Genomic DNA, 16,246 nt, shown 5'->3' on the forward strand with positions numbered 1-16,246 from the left:
ATCCAATCTCTTAAAAGATGGCAAACAAGATTTCTATTAACATTTACACTGTTAACTTTGTTTTAAATAAATTAATGGTAAACAAAATTCCAGGAAACATCTTTAAAGCATCAAGATGCTCTGCAAAGCAAGTTTTAAAAATGTAAAATTTCACAGAACATTATTATTTTTAAAGAGGACTTTAATTCGTTTTTGTTTTTTGGAGTCCTTTAAGGAAGAATTCTTGCCATCTTTACCAGATCTCTTCACATGTGACTCTACACACACCAACCTGGTTGACTCATAAGTGGCCTCAGAAGTGATACTATTATTGTCATGAGAAAACAAAGAAAATAACTAGATGAATCACCTGACACTGACCAAGGCACAAAAATGATCGCTGCAGTTGTAGAGACAAAATCTTGTCCTCACACCAAGAACCTAATTCATCATGTATGGCACTAATCTTCTTTCTTTTTTTTCTTCTTTGGCTTGGCTTCGCGGACGAAGATTTATGGAGGGGGTAAAAAGTCCACGTCAGCTGCAGGCTCGTTTGTGGCTGACCAGTCCGATGCGGGACAGGCAGACACGATTGCAGCGGTTGCAAGGGAAAATTGGTTGGTTGGGGTTGGGTGTTGGGTTTTACCTCCTTTGCCTTTTGTCAGTGAGGTGGGCTCTGCGGTCTTCTTCAAAGGAGGCTGCTGCCCGCCAAACTGTGAGGCGCCAAGATGCACGGTTTGAGGCGTTATCAGCCCACTGGCGGTGGTCAATGTGGCAGGCACCAAGAGATTTCTTTAGGCAGTCCTTGTACCTTTTCTTTGGTGCACCTCTGTCACGGTGGCCAGTGGAGAGCTCGCCATATAATACGATCTTGGGAAGGCGATGGTTCTCCATTCTGGAGACGTGACCCATCCAGCGCAGCTGGATCTTCAGCAGCGTGGACTCGATGCTGTCGACCTCTGCCATCTCGAGTACCTCGACGTTAGGGGTGTGAGCGCTCCAATGGATGTTGAGGATGGAGCGGAGACAACGCTGGTGGAAGCGTTCTAGGAGCCGTAGGTCACACCAAGACACAAGAGAAACTTGTCCGTGAACTACTCTTTGCAGATGATGCCGCTTTAGTTGCCCATTCAGAGCCAGCTCTTCAGCGTTTGACGTCCTGCTTTGCGGAAACTGCCAAAATGTTTGGCCTGGAAGTCAGCCTGAAGAAAACTGAGGTCCTCCATCAGCCAGCTCCCCACCATGACTACCAGCCCCCCCACATCTCCATCGGGCACACAAAACTCAAAACGGTCAACCAGTTTACCTATCTCGGCTGCACCATTTCATCAGATGCAAGGATCGACAATGAGATAGACAACAGACTCGCCAAGGCAAATAGCACCTTTGGAAGACTACACAAAAGAGTCTGGAAAAACAACCAACTGAAAAACCTCACAAAGATAAGCGTATACAGAGCCGTTGTCATACCCACACTCCTGTTCGGCTCCGAATCATGGGTCCTCTACCGGTATGGCACTAATACAGTTGTGGTAAACAAGCTACTGTAGCAGCACGCTGCCATGGAAAATGGGCCGGCGGTCTGGGTGGTGAGCGCAACCAAGAGCCAGCAGACCGCGCAGTGGCACTGGCCCCAGCAAGCGAACCAGCGGCTAAGGCAGCATAGGAACCAGCTTCCCCAACATGGCACTGGCTCCGCTGCACAGCCAACAGATAGAGACAGTGCATGAGGAAGAAGGTATTGTCATGTCACGTGGCTACACTACATTTAAATTTTGGTATCCATTAGGTACTGATGACCACCACAGTTTGTAGTGTGTGCCCCATTACATTCCATGTTTCACCATTGTCAATCTCGGAGGTCAACACTGGTTCAACACAGAAGGGCATGCCAGACCTGGTATATCTAAACTTGAGGTGTTGGATAGCTCTAACTAATCTCAATCAATGGATCAAATGACAGTTATGTCCTACCAAATCTAGTCATGAATGGTGGTGAACAATTAAACAGTTAACAGGAGGAAGGGAATCCAAGAATATTCTATTCTTAATATAGCTGGGTCCATCATGAGAGCTAAAGAAAAGGCTAAATTATTTCCAACTGTGTTAGGCCAGAAGTGCTGCGTGGATGATTCATCTTGACCTTTTCCTGAGATTTTCACCATCACAGAAGCCAGATTTGAGTCGATTTAATTCATTCTCCATAAAATCAAGAAACGCCTGAGTATTGCAACACACTTGAGAACCAAACAACATTCTTCTTGTGGCACATGCTATGTCTGTAGCCAAGCTGTTCCAGTATTTACAATACTGGTTGGCATATACCAGACAATTAAAGATTTCTGTTCACCTCACTCACAAATAGACTACCTGGTTTCAGTTCTGCCAAGACAATTAGATTCTAGGCCCATCACTTCCTTTACCCAAATATAATTTCAGAGGTAAGGTATTGGGCTTGAGCCCTTCATCAAAGTGCCCCTTCATGAAGGGCTCAAGCCCAATGCGTTCGTTATGTATCTTTACCGTTGCTGTATAAATTACACTGTTTGACTTGCTGAGTTTCTCCAGCATTGTGGCTTTACAATAACATACTAACTTCTGCTCTGAGTGCCCTGACCAATGAAGGCAAATGTGCCAAATGTCTTCTTCACCATCTGTTCTATTCTTGTCACCACTTTCAGGGAACTATGTATTTGTATTCACAGGTCCCTCTGTGCAACAACACTCTTCAGGGCTATTTACTCTTCACTGTTTACTGTATGTCCTGCCCTGGTTTAATTTACCAAATTCCAACACTGCACAATTTGAGTTAAATTCATCTGCTGTTCCTTGGCCCATTTCCCCAGTTGATCTAGATCCTGCTGTAATCTTAGGTATCCTTCCTCATTGTCCATCATATTATTAAATTAGGTGTCAGCCACAAACTTACTAACCATTTTACTTAACTACATTGTTACCTAATTATAGACAGAAATAACAGTGAACCCTACATTAATCACTGAACACACCATTGTCACAGGTCTCCAATCTGAATCACATCTTTCCACCACCACTCTTTGACTCCTTTCACCAAGTCAATTTTGAATCCAATTGGCTAGCTCATCCTGGATCCCACATGATCCAACCGTCAAATGAACCTACCATGTCAAAGTCCTTGCTAAAGTCCATGAAGACAATGCCCATCCTCTGCCCTTGTCAATACTCTTCATCATCGCTTCAAAAAACCCTCAAATTTGTGAGAGACATGATTTTGCATGCAGAAATCTATGCTGATTATCTTGAATCAGCCCTTGACTTTCCAAATACTGTGGATCCTGTCCCTCAAAATCCTCTTAAGCTCCCCATCCTGTAGTTCTCTGGCTTGTCACTATAGCCACTCGCCAGTTTTCCAGTAATGCTAATACCTCTCTGTCAAGGCCCCTGCAATTTCTTTAGCTTCCCACCATGTTCTTTGATACAGTTAGCCAGGTACCAGAAACTGCCAACAACTACTTCCTTTGTAAATGTGGATATGTTCCAAGACATTACTATTTATTTCCTTTAATTCCTTAACTTACATGAACCTCTTCATACAAATGAGAATTACTTATGTGAAAGCTCACCCCTCTTCTTTGGCTCCACACATAGACAACCACACTGATATTTAAGAGGACCTACTGTCACCCTTTTCCTCTTAATATAGGACAGAAAGAGGGCCTTCTAGTCTGTGCTGAACTATTTTTCTATCTAGTTCCACTGACCTGCACCCAGTCCAAAGCCTTTCTTACCCCTCCCATCCATGTACCTGCTCAAATTCTTCTTAGTTCTGTCTGATAAAATAAAAGATAATCCTATCTCATGTCCTCTTTTTACCCTTCTGATTTCCCTCTCATGGGTACTCCCATCTCCATTAAAATTTCTAAGAGATTCATTTGATACTAGCTGCCTATACCTGATGCATGCATCTTCCTTTTTCCTGGCCAGAGCCTCAAAATCCCTCATAAACCAGGGTTTCCTAACCCTGCCAGCCTTGCCTTCACTCTTAACAGGAACCGAGTCCCTGAACTTTCCCCATCTTATTTTTAAAAGCTTTCCACTTGGCAGATATCCCTTGACATGCAAACACCCTCTCCTAATCATCCTCTGCAAGTTCATGTTTATTGCTTTCAAAATTATTCTTCCCCCAACTTTTTCCATAATTATTTTAAAACTAACATAATTATGGTAATTGGTCCCAAAATGCTGCCTCGCTGAAATTTCAGTCACTTTCCCTGCCTCATTTCCAGTGCTGCACCTTTCAGATCAGGCCATCTTCATATTGTTTGAGAAAACTTTCCTAGACACTTAACAAATTCTGCCCCATTCAAACTACTGCAATATGGCAGTCCTCGTCAATATGAGAAAAGTTGAAATTACTTACTGTTTCAATCCGATTACATATTTTCTCCTCTAATTCATGGTGAATATTAGGGGAATCAATGACGATGAAAGATAAATTCAAAACCTATGACAAAGTTACATGGGAAGCAATGACCCAACTAAAAAGGATAGGCAGAACCCAACCGCCAAGAGAGAAGACTTGGAACCAACAACACAGCAATATGAGGAGAGATGAACTTACAAAGTAGAATGATAGAGGGCTTGGGAGAGTTTAGGAAATAATACACCCTAAAATTAGAAAGAAGTGAATGAAAGAGATAAAGAACAGAGACTTACCAATAACAAAATGTCTATTGGCGATACTAGATTGGGAACTACATTAATATGTATGGTGGTAGGGTTCAATGATAGAACAACCAAAAAAAGTTGTACTGAATGATAAGCCAATACAAATTAAGGTAATGGTGTAGGTGGGAAGAAAAATCAACCAACACAATAGCACATTAAATGGGAGTGTGATAAAACAATGAGAATTTAAGTTTTTAAAAAATATTTAAATGATATGGAGATGATGAATTGACAATAGAGCAATTCAGATTGCGAAGTGGAAATTGGGACAAGGTCAGAGAAAGGTTTTAGGGATAAGTTGATGAACCAGTGCCACAAAGAATGATAAATATTGATTTGGAAAACTTGTCAAAATTGTAAATCAAGTAGATATGAACTAATAAAGGAGAGTCATTAAACTTACTTACTATAATCTTTAATCAGGATTTGTTCTAAGATTTCAAAATCCCTGTCTTTTTAACTGCCCTCTGAAGTAGTCCAACAATTATCAAGTTCATTAGAGATGCCTATCCTGCTAGTGGTATTATCCCTTCAAATGAAATTAGGGAATGAAATTCAATCCAAATTGGTTTGTGAGAGTCTCAATAACTCACCTGACATATTGCACTCTTGTAGTACTGCTAAATGCTTCTCTCGGACTCGTTTCACATATTCACTAGATATGTGATAGATCTTCCCACAGATTGCTTCTACTGAATCTTTAGCCACTGCTGCTACATGGGGTCCACATTGCTTACGCAAATGTTCAAGCCTCTCCTACAACAAATAAGTCAGGATTTCATCCAACAGATATCACAATACATAATGACAAAAACATTTGCACATCGCACTAAAATAACTCACCAATTTCTATTCTAATAGTAGCTTAAGATTTCTTAAGTTTGAAATAGCTTTTCCGCAATACTCTTATCTAACACTCAGGACACTTCCTCAGAAACAAGTGTGCAACTAGAGTCAGCATTGAAAGGAATCATTGCAGTATTATGGAGAAAAAAAGATGTGGTATTGACAACACACTGTGCCTGGAATTTTAAGGGCTCAGCCCTCAGCTAGTACTCCTGCAGCAATGAAACTTAACTCATCACTACATGGCTCAAGTGAACCACTGAAGCAATATAAAATGTAGTCCCATGAGAACTTGTACTGGGCACATTAGGTTCAGTAGAGCTCAAGATTGCATTTTGTATGGCCCCGTGACAGTTATGTGGCTTTACAAGGACAAGGACAGCTTTAAAGCAATATCCAAAGCGTCCATTTATAACTTTGAAGTCTGAACTTTCAGTAGTCTAATCAACCCTCATTAAAGCCAAAACCTCTACTAATTCATCACAAAAGCCCATTTCATCATGGCCCTAATTTCTCCTTTAAAAAGTTTCAGTAACAATGTAATATTTTCCATTTTAAAACTCCTATGAATTCATGGTTGCTTTAAAGTTACTATCTTTCAATGGAAGAGATAGGAGCTGGTCTTGTAGAGATCCATCTCAAACATTGTGGAATGGAGGAGATGCAAGGGACTGCATAGAGAAGTCTGGAACAATGAAAAATAATGAATTGCTAAAGGAACTCAGCAGGTCTTGCAGCACTTTAGAGGCAGAAGGATGGTCGCTGTTTGATACCGTGCATCAGGACTGAGAGTGCAAAGAGAAAGACAGTATAAAAAGGTGAGGGAGGAGGGATGGGACAGGAGCTGGTAAGTGACAGGTGAAGAATGGTTGATAGGCAGACATGCCAGATGGGAGAGAAGAGTGGAGATAGTGACCGAGACTGGGAGATAATTGGAACAACAAAAAATAGAATGCAGATAATAGAATCTAATAAGAAAGGTAATGAATTGAATCAAATAAAGGAGAGACAACAGATGAGATCAGTACAGGGAGGGGATAGGGTACCCAATAGGTTGAGTGTGTGGGTGAAAGGTAGATTAAAGCAGGTGGGGAGAGAAAAGAAAATGGATAATGGGGGACAGGGGAGGGTTTGAAAGAGAGGACCCAGGTTGATCAGGAAACAGAAAGGAACATTCAATATCTATCCCCTCAGCTTGTAGAAGGCCCAAGCAGAATATGAGGTGTAGTTTCTCCAGTTTGCATTTGACTTCACCCAGCAACGTTAAAATCAGTGTGGGAATGGGGAGAGGAAAAAGTGGTTTGCAACCAGGAGCTCAAGATGACCACTGCAGATAGAGTGCTGGTGGATGGCACTTCCAGCATAGAGGAGACCACATTAAAACATTTCCTTCAACTTTATCTATACAGATATAGTTCCTTTGACTCTTACCTTTCACCCTACCAGCCTCTACATCCAGCTACAATAGAATCTCAGTCACATCTTCCCCTCCGCAATCCTTTCTGATTTCCATAGGATCACTGATTCCCTGGTTTGTTCATCCCTCCCCATTAATAGGTTTTTCCCTGCAACCAAAGATGGTGAAACATCTATCCCTACATCTCCTCACCCACCACTATCCAGACACCCAAATAGAATCTTCTAGGAGAGGCAGGGATTCTCAATCCCCTCCTCCAACATCATCTACTGCATTCAATATTGTCTACACTACATTGGCAAAATCAAGGGCAGATGAGGTAAACAATTTGCATCCCATTTTTAGCTATGACTGCTGTTCCTGGCCTGCCTTCAGCACACTCATTGAAATAAGATAAGTCAAATGCCTTGAGTAAGGTAATATACTGGACCATTACAGATTGTTGCGAAAAATATGATGTTTGAACTTCTAAATCTATTTTCCCATTTAGAACAATGAAGGTGGCACATTACATCATGGAGTACATCCTTAGTATGAGATAATCCCTCATACCAATACTGTCATGGTCAGAGGCTTTTGAGATAGATAGGTTGCTGAGGATGAGGTCACTAGGTTTTTCCCTGATATTGGTTCTCTTGCCCACTTCTGCTATAATTGTGATCTCTACCCTTATAGACAGCCATCTTTGCCATTAGTGGTGTTACCATGTCATCTCTACTGATGGGCAAAGAAAATCCCCAACCCTAGAGTAAATTTTGGACTCTTGGCACTCTTAATCTTCATTTTCACTATTAGTTTTTATTTACCATATAATCTTCTTTTGTAGCAGATGGCTCCTTTCGTAGCCAGTTGAAAGTATCCTCCACATTCCATTTCACAGTTTTTCTGATATCTGGTGTAGCATTCCTGGGGAAGCAGCATAAAGTAAGGATGACAAAATGGATCGTCAGATCATTCATTACTCATGAACTGGAAATGGAGTCAAGATCCTTCTCAGGCTTTGAAATACACATACTTTCACTCCAAGTGTCTATAATAACTCCATCTACAGACATACTGTAGAGGGCCCCAGAAAAATGCGACAAAATCTAAAATGAAAACAAGTTATTTTTCTAATCAGTGAAACAAGGAAGTCTGCAGATGCTGCGATTGGAGTAAACAAATGAAATTGCTGGAGAAACTCAGTAGGGCCCGCAGCATTCATAGGAGGCAAAGATATATAACCAATTTCTTCGTCAAAGTATGAGCAAAAAGAGGCCACAGGTGGACATGGATAGGAGGGCAGGAGAGAAAAACAATTGATCGGGGGAGCTCTGTGAATGTAGAGTAGGAAGTAATGAGACATTGGGTTAGGGAACGAGAGAGATTTTGGTGGGGGTGAGTGTAGAAGGAGAAATGACAGAAATTGGAGAAGTCAAGGTAAACACTGCCTGGTTGAAGTGTGCCCAGGCAGAATATTTGTGGGTGGTCTCAGTTGGGCAAGTGTATGAGACCACAGTTAGAAATGTCAGCATGTAAATTGGGCAGGGAAATGAAACAGGCTGTCACTGGGAGATCCCCACTACTACAGCGGACAGAGCAAAGATGCGCAGCAAAGCGACCTCCCAGTCTACATCCAGTCTCTCAGATGCAGAGGAGACCACAAAGGGAGCACCAAATGCAGTAGATCTCAGCTTTTCACTCTTGCCTTCCTATCCACATCCCTCTATGGCCTCTTAGGTGTTGAGCTTGCTCCTTTGCCTGCCCCTTCATTTTTTTTAAACTTTATTTATTCGTTCAAAAAACAAAAAGTACAGAACATATACAACAATTAACCATAAACATGAACGCTATTTTTTTTATATATAGAAAAAAAAAGAAAAGAACCCCCCCCCCCCTTCAGCCAACTCTCCTAAGGAGAGCCATAAAGAAAGAAAAAAGAAAAAATATTAAGGAAAAATTAAACATACATATTAAGATCTAATCAACATAAATTGAAATGTAAATATTCTGAGTATAACAACCACTTATTAATTAAAAAACTATAATTATCACGCGAAACATATGTAGTTTTTTCCATTATTAAAGAATATTTCATCTCATTATGCCATCTATTAATATCAATCATATTTGTATCTTTCCACGTACTAGCAGTACATTTTTTCACTACAGATAAAGCTAAATATACAAAAGCAAGTTGAAATTTATCTAATCCCAAACCTTTCAGAGGTTGCAAACTACCCAATAAAAATACTGTCGGATCTAAAGGTATTTTAATCTTATACGGGTATTCTAAAAACAATTGAATTTTCTCCCAAAAAGTTCCAAAAGAATTACCACATCTAAAACACAAATCTGATTCATGAAAACCATACTTTTTTAATTTTTCAGGTGTTAAGTATAATTGATGTAAAAAATTATAGTTAATCATTGCATTACGTGCATTTATCAATCTAGTTACAATGTCATAACAAATATCTAACCAATCATCCTCGGAAAAAATAAAACCAATATCCGCTTCCCATTTACTTTTAGATTTATCCCAACCCTTTTTATCCATACCATCCTGTAATATTTGATACATAGATGAAATATAACCCTTCTCTGGAACCTTCATAAGAAAAGTCTCAAATTTAGTCATTTCAGGTAAAATCATATCTCTACCAAATGTACGTTTTACCAAAGATCAAATTTGATAATAAAGAAACAAAGATAATAAAAAAATCAATACAAAAACTGTCCCTCATCTGATTAAAAGATAAAAATTTACCCCCTTTAAAACAATCTCCCAAGTTTTCCACACCTTTAAATCTCCAATGTAATAAACTTCGATTGTGTATTGAAAAAGAAATAAGTTGATTATTATACAATGGAGTCAAAGCCAATAATTCACTCCTAGAGCCTATAATTTTATTTTTCTTTATCCATAACTTCATTAAATGTTTTAATATAGGCACATTATGTTGCTGTAACAAATTTATATTCCATCTAAACTAAAATTGATGTATTTCAAATTAAAAAATATTTGCCATCTCAATTTTGGCCCAACTAGGACGTCGTTCCAAATCCATCAATGATCTAATAAATTTAAGTTGGGCTGCTTCATAATAATTTTGAAAATGTGGTAAACGTAATCCCCCTAACTCATATTTCCAAGTTAATTTATTCAAAGCTACTCTCGAAAATTTACCTCTCCACAAAAACTCCCTAACCATTTTATTCAAATCTCAAAAAAATATTATCAAGTAATAACGAAATAGATTGAAACAAATATTGCATACGCGGAAAAATATTCATCTTAATTGTATTTATCCTACCCAATAAATTAAAAGGTAAATGTTTCCATTTAATCAAATCACAGTTGAATTTACCGATATTAGAGGATGCAGATATATAGGAGTTGGAAGAACCATTTACTGATTCGGAAATTTTTATTTTTTTTAATTAACGGAACATAATTTAATTAATATAAAAATTGATAATTAACATTCAAAATTATACCCAAATATTTAATTCGATCAGTCCATTTCAAATTAATAATATTCTTATAAGCTGAATAATCTCCTTCACTTACCGGTAATATTTCACTTTTTTCCCCAATTAACTTTATATCAGAAAGACATCCATATTGTATTAAACACTCCTTCAAGTGGAAAAGTGACTGAGCTGGATTTGTTAAATACACCAATACATCATCAGCAAATAAATTAATTTTATACTCCTCATCTAAAACTTTCATACCTTGTATCTGTGTATTTTGTCTTATCGGCTGTGCTAAAAGTTCGAACACTAATGCAAACAAAGGACAACCTTGACGAATTGATCGAGTCAATTTAAAAGGTTCCGAAATCAAGCCATTCGTCAATACTCTAGCTACCAGTTTACTATATAAAGCCTTAATCCAACCAATAAAGAAAGGACCAAACTTAAATTTCTCCAGAACTTTAAACAAAAAAATTCCACTCAACTCTATCAAATGCTTTTTCTGCATCTAAAGATATCACCATCGGATGATCTTTTTTTTTCTTTGGCTTGGCTTCGCGGACGAAGATTTATGGAGGGGATAAAAAGTCCACGTCAGCTGCAGGCTCGTTTGTGGCTGACAAGTCCGATGCGGGACAGGCAGACACGGTTGCAGCGGTTGCAGGGGAAAATTGGTTGGTTGGGTGTTGGGTTTTTCCTCCTTTGCCTTTTGTCAGTGAGGTGGGCTCTGCGGTCTTCTTCAAAGGAGGTTGCTGCCCGCCAAACTGTGAGGCGCCAAGATGCACGGTTTGAGGCGTTATCAGCCCACTGGCGGTGGTCAATGTGGCAGGCACCAAGAGATTTCTTTAGGCAGTCCTTGTACCTTTTCTTTGGTGCACCTCTGTCACGGTGGCCAGTGGAGAGCTCGCCATATAACACGATCTTGGGAAGGCGATGGTCCTCCATTCTGGAGACGTGACCCATCCAGCGCAGCTGGATCTTCAGCAGCGTGGACTCGATGCTGTCGACCTCTGCCATCTCGAGTACTTCGACGTTAGGGATGAAAGCGCTCCAATGGATGTTGAGGATGGAGCGGAGACAACGCTGGTGGAAGCCTTCTAGGAGCAGTAGGTGGTGCCGGTAGAGGACCCATGATTCGGAGCCGAACAGGAGTGTGGGTATGACAACGGCTCTGTATACGCTTATCTTTGTGAGGTTTTTCAGTTGGTTGTTTTTCCAGACTCTTTTGTGTAGTCTTCCAAAGGCGCTATTTGCCTTGGCGAGTCTGTTGTCTATCACGTTGTCGATCCTTGCATCTGATGAAATGGTGCAGCCGAGATAGGTAAACTGGTTGACCGTTTTGAGTTTTGTGTGCCCGATGGAGATGTGGGGGGGCTGGTAGTCATGGTGGGGAGCTGGCTGATGGAGGACCTCAGTTTTCTTCAGGCTGACTTCCAGGCCAAACATTTTGGCAGTTTCCGCAAAGCAGGACGTCAAGCGCTGAAGAGCTGGCTCTGAATGGGCAACTAAAGCGGCATCGTCTGCAAAGAGTAGTTCACGGACAAGTTTTTCTTGTGTCTTGGTGTGAGCTTGCAGGCGCCTCAGATTGAAGAGACTGCCATCCGTGCGGTACCGGATGTAAACAGCGTCTTCATTGTTGGGGTCTTTCATGGCTTGGTTCAGCATCATGCTGAAGAAGATTGAAAAGAGGGTTGGTGCGAGAACACAGCCTTGCTTCACGCCATTGTTAATGGAGAAGGGTTCAGAGAGCTCATTGCTGTATCTGACCCGACCTTGTTGATTTTCGTGCAGTTGGATAATCATGTTGAGGAACTTTGGGGGACATCCGATGCGCTCTAGTATTTGCCAAAGCCCTTTCCTGCTCACGGTGACGAAGGCTTTGGTGAGGTCAACAAAGGTGATGTAGAGTCCTTTGTTTTGTTCTCTGCACTTTTCTTGGAGCTGTCTGAGGGCAAAGACCATGTCAGTAGTTCCTCTGTTTGCGCAAAAGCCGCACTGTGATTCTGGGAGAATATTCTCGGCGACACTAGGTATTATTCTATTTAGTAGAATCCTAGCGAAGATTTTGCCTGCAATGGAGAGCAACGTGATTCCCCTGTAGTTTGAGCAGTCTGATTTCTCGCCTTTGTTTTTGTACAGGGTGATGATGGTGGCATCACGAAGATCCTGAGGCAGTTTTCCTTGGTCCCAACAAAGCTTGAAAACCTCATGCAGTTTGGCATGCAGAGTTTTGCCGCCAGCCTTCCAGACCTCTGGGGGGATTCCATCCATACCTGCTGCTTTGCCACTTTTCAGTTGTTCGATTGCCTTATATGTCTCATCCAGGGTGAGAACCTCATCCAGCTCTAGCCTTAGGGGCTGTTGAGGGAGCTGGAGCAGGGCGGAATCTTGGACTGAGCGGTTGGCACTGAAAAGAGATTGGAAGTGTTCTGACCATCGGTTGAGGATGGAGATCTTTTCGCTGAGGAGGACTTTGCCGTCTGAGCTGCGCAGCGGGCTTTGGACTTGGGGTGAGGGGCCGTACACAGCCTTTAGAGCCTCTTAGAAACCCCTGAAGTCGCCAATGTCCGCGCTGAGCTGGGTTCAGGGGTTTCTACCATTGGATGATCTAAAGATTGTCGAAATCTATTAATCAAACTAATCACACACAGAATATTATCTGAAACATACCTATTCTTTATAAAACATGTTTGATCCATATGAATCAACTTAGGTAAAAATATAGCCAATCTATTCCCTAAAAGTTTAGCTATTATTTTATAATCTACATTTAACAACGAAATTGGTCTATATGAAGATACTTTCAAAGGATCTCTATCTTTTTTTGGGATTACTGTAATTAAAGCACTAGAACAGGACTCAGGTAATTCATAATGTTCTCCAACTTGACGTGATACATCCCCAAACACTGTAGAAAAATCATAATAAAAATTTTTATAAAATTCAACTGAAAATCCATCATCACCAGCCGATTTACCATTCGGCATTTCCATCATAGCCATTTTAATTTCCAAATCAGTAAATGGTTCTTCCAACTCCTTTTTATCTGCATCCTCTAATATCGGTAAATTCAACTGTGATAAAAAAAAGATCAATCGATCCAAGTTTCTTGTTTTTCTTCAGATGTATATAACTTTTTATAAAATGAACAAAATTCATCATTAATCTCACAAGGTTTATAAGTGATAAGAGAATTCCGTCTAACAGCATTAATAGTCCTCAAAACCTGTTCTTTCTTTAATTGCCACGCCAATACCTTATATGCTTTCTCTCCCCATTCATAATACTGTTGTTTAGTCCTATTAATCACACATTCAAATTGATAAGATTGCAAAGTATTATATTCCAATTTCAACCTAGATAATTCTATTTTCTGATCTTCTGTAGCATCTTTCTGAAATTCCTTTTCTAACTCATCAATCTGTTTCTCTAATTCAAGACTCTGTTTTAATCAATTCTTTTTTATTTTAGAGGTATAACCAATTATTTGTCCTCTCAGATAAACTTTCATAGCATCCCATAATACAAACTTACTTTGAACAGAATTGGAATTTTCTTTAAAAAAAAGTTAATTTGTTTTTTCAAAAAATCAATAAATTCCGTATTTTTTAATAACATTGTATTAAACCTCCAACGATAGGCCACTTGAATTTTCTCAGAAGTTGCATATGTAAAGTATAGCAAAGAATGATCTGAAATCACCCTACTTTTATATTCCACTTGTTGTATTTTCCCTTGTAAATGTGCCGATACTAAAAAAAAGTCAATCCTTGAAAACGATTCATGTCTAGATGAATAAAAGGAGAAATCTTTCTCTGCCAGATTAAGACGTCTCCAAATATCTACTAAATTAAGATCTTTCATCAACGCTTGAACCTGAACAGCCATCTTAGATTTCTTAATTTTCTTTGGAGATTTATCTAATAAAGGTTCCAAAACACAATTAAAATGACCACCAACTAAAATATTATCATTAGCCTGACCCAGATATAAAAATGCATCTGAAATAAATATTTCATCATCTACATTTGGGGCATAAATATTAAGTAAAGTCCAAAATTCACTAAAAATCATACAATTCAATTTAAGAATATATCCTGCCTTTTCCTCCATTGATTGTAATTCAAAAGATAAATTTTTATGTATCAAAATTGCTACACCTTTAGCCCTAGAATTAAATGAAGAATATATATGCCCAACCCAGTCCCTCTTTAATTTCATACTTTCTTTGACATTCATATGTGTTTCTTGTAAAAAAGCAACATCAATTTTCATTTTCTTAATATACGCCAAGACTCGCTTAAGCTTAATCGGACAGTTTAAACCTCGAACATTAGCAAGTAGCAAACCTCAACTTTGACATATCTACTATTATTACTAAATACCAATAATATCCTTATATGAAAACTCAAAATCAACGTATATAGGCCCTCCAATAGGAGAAAAAAAATCACAAATTAAAAGCTAACTAAAATGAAAATAATTTTTTTTTTAAAAATTCCCCCAGAAAAAAAAACTACCAAAAGGTAGTAATCCCTAAACAAAAATTGGGTGTACGTCACCCACCAGTGGCTGATGACTAGTAAAGAACTTAGAGCAAATCTCTCCCTCCCCAGCTGAACAATGAATAACATCAAGATATCATAATAACATAAAAAGTAAAATAAGAATAAGAAAATTCTTCTATTCATCCAAAAGATTCCAAACTCGGAGATCCCATTTCAGAAAAAGTTGGACTCTTTCCATTCCCGTTTTTCCCATTTCTGCCATTTCTTCCATTTCGAGAACAACCACATTCGTCTTTGTCCTCTTATATCTGGCAATGAATCACCAAAAATCATTGCTTCACGATCATTCTCAAAAAAACTGTAATTGATAGTCTCCATGAAACACCTTCAACACTACCAGGTAGCGAAAAGTAGACTTATAACCTTTACGCCACAAAACTTCTTTAACTGGATTAAACCTATGTCGACGTTGAATGACCTCTTGACTCAAATCAGGATTAAAAAAAAACTCTGCTATTCTGAATCAATAACGGAGTTTGTCATTGTCTCGCATTTTGCACTCTAGTCGAAGTATTGCGTCTCTGTCAAAATAATTCAAACATCGAATTATTACAGGTCTCGGTGGTTGACCAGGTAAAGATGTTCTTCTTAAAGCTCTATGAGCTCTTTCCAGTACCAAGCCTCTAGAAAAAAATTCTTGCCCTAGTACTTGTGCGATCCAGTCTTTAAAAAAAACGAAGAGGATCTTGTCCTTCCATGCCTTCTGGCAAACCAACGATTTTCACATTATTCCTTCTGCTTTGATTCTCCAAGTAGTCTATTTTCCTCTCTAACTCCTTCTCACGTTCTTGCAATCTATAACTGATTTTTCAACCTTTAACACATTTTCTGTATTAGAAACCACTTGCTGTTTACATTCCAAAAAAGCAGACTGAAATTTAAAAAAATCTTCACAAGATGCTTCCACACGTGTTTTAACTGTATTCAATTCTGAACTTATACTAGCATTCATCTGAGCCATCTCATTCATTAAAGGTTGAATGACAGCATTTAACTGCATACATTGTAGCTCAGAAAAGCTCAGCCCTGCTTTCTCTGACATAGTGGCAGAACCAGGTAACTCTAGCTCCTACTGCAATTCAACAAAAGGCATTTTAGAGGTTTTACTGCGGGTCTGGACTCCCAGCGACGGCACCCCGACTTCCTCAGGGGGTCGATGGTGGTCTCCCCCCGCAGCTCGTTGTTTTCTCACAAAATCACGGAGGAAATCGATACCTTCAGGTTGAAATGGTTCCTGATGCATTTCAAACAATGGAGTCGTCTTCCT

The 16,246-nt window shown here is 39.4% G+C and overlaps 1 protein-coding gene across 7 annotated transcripts in view; it reads right to left on the reverse strand.

Moving 5' to 3' along the window:
- The window catches only part of pcif1 (phosphorylated CTD interacting factor 1), a 120,746-nt gene that overhangs the window by 37,134 nt on the left and 67,366 nt on the right, over window positions 1–16,246 (reverse strand). For all 7 annotated transcript variants that reach the window (XR_011340045.1, XM_069884706.1, XM_069884707.1 and 4 more), the window contains 2 exons: window positions 7,756–7,855; window positions 5,280–5,442 (listed from right to left, as the gene is read on the reverse strand). Coding sequence is in view for 6 of the 7 variants with exons in the window: in XM_069884706.1 (XP_069740807.1) it covers window positions 5,280–5,442; window positions 7,756–7,855 (263 nt within the window). In the remaining variant the exon portion in view is untranslated. The remainder of the gene's footprint in view (window positions 1–5,279; window positions 5,443–7,755; window positions 7,856–16,246) is intronic.

This window comes from Narcine bancroftii, chromosome 6 (genome assembly GCF_036971445.1).
Source record: "Narcine bancroftii isolate sNarBan1 chromosome 6, sNarBan1.hap1, whole genome shotgun sequence".
NCBI classification, from domain to species: Eukaryota; Metazoa; Chordata; class Chondrichthyes; order Torpediniformes; family Narcinidae; genus Narcine; species Narcine bancroftii.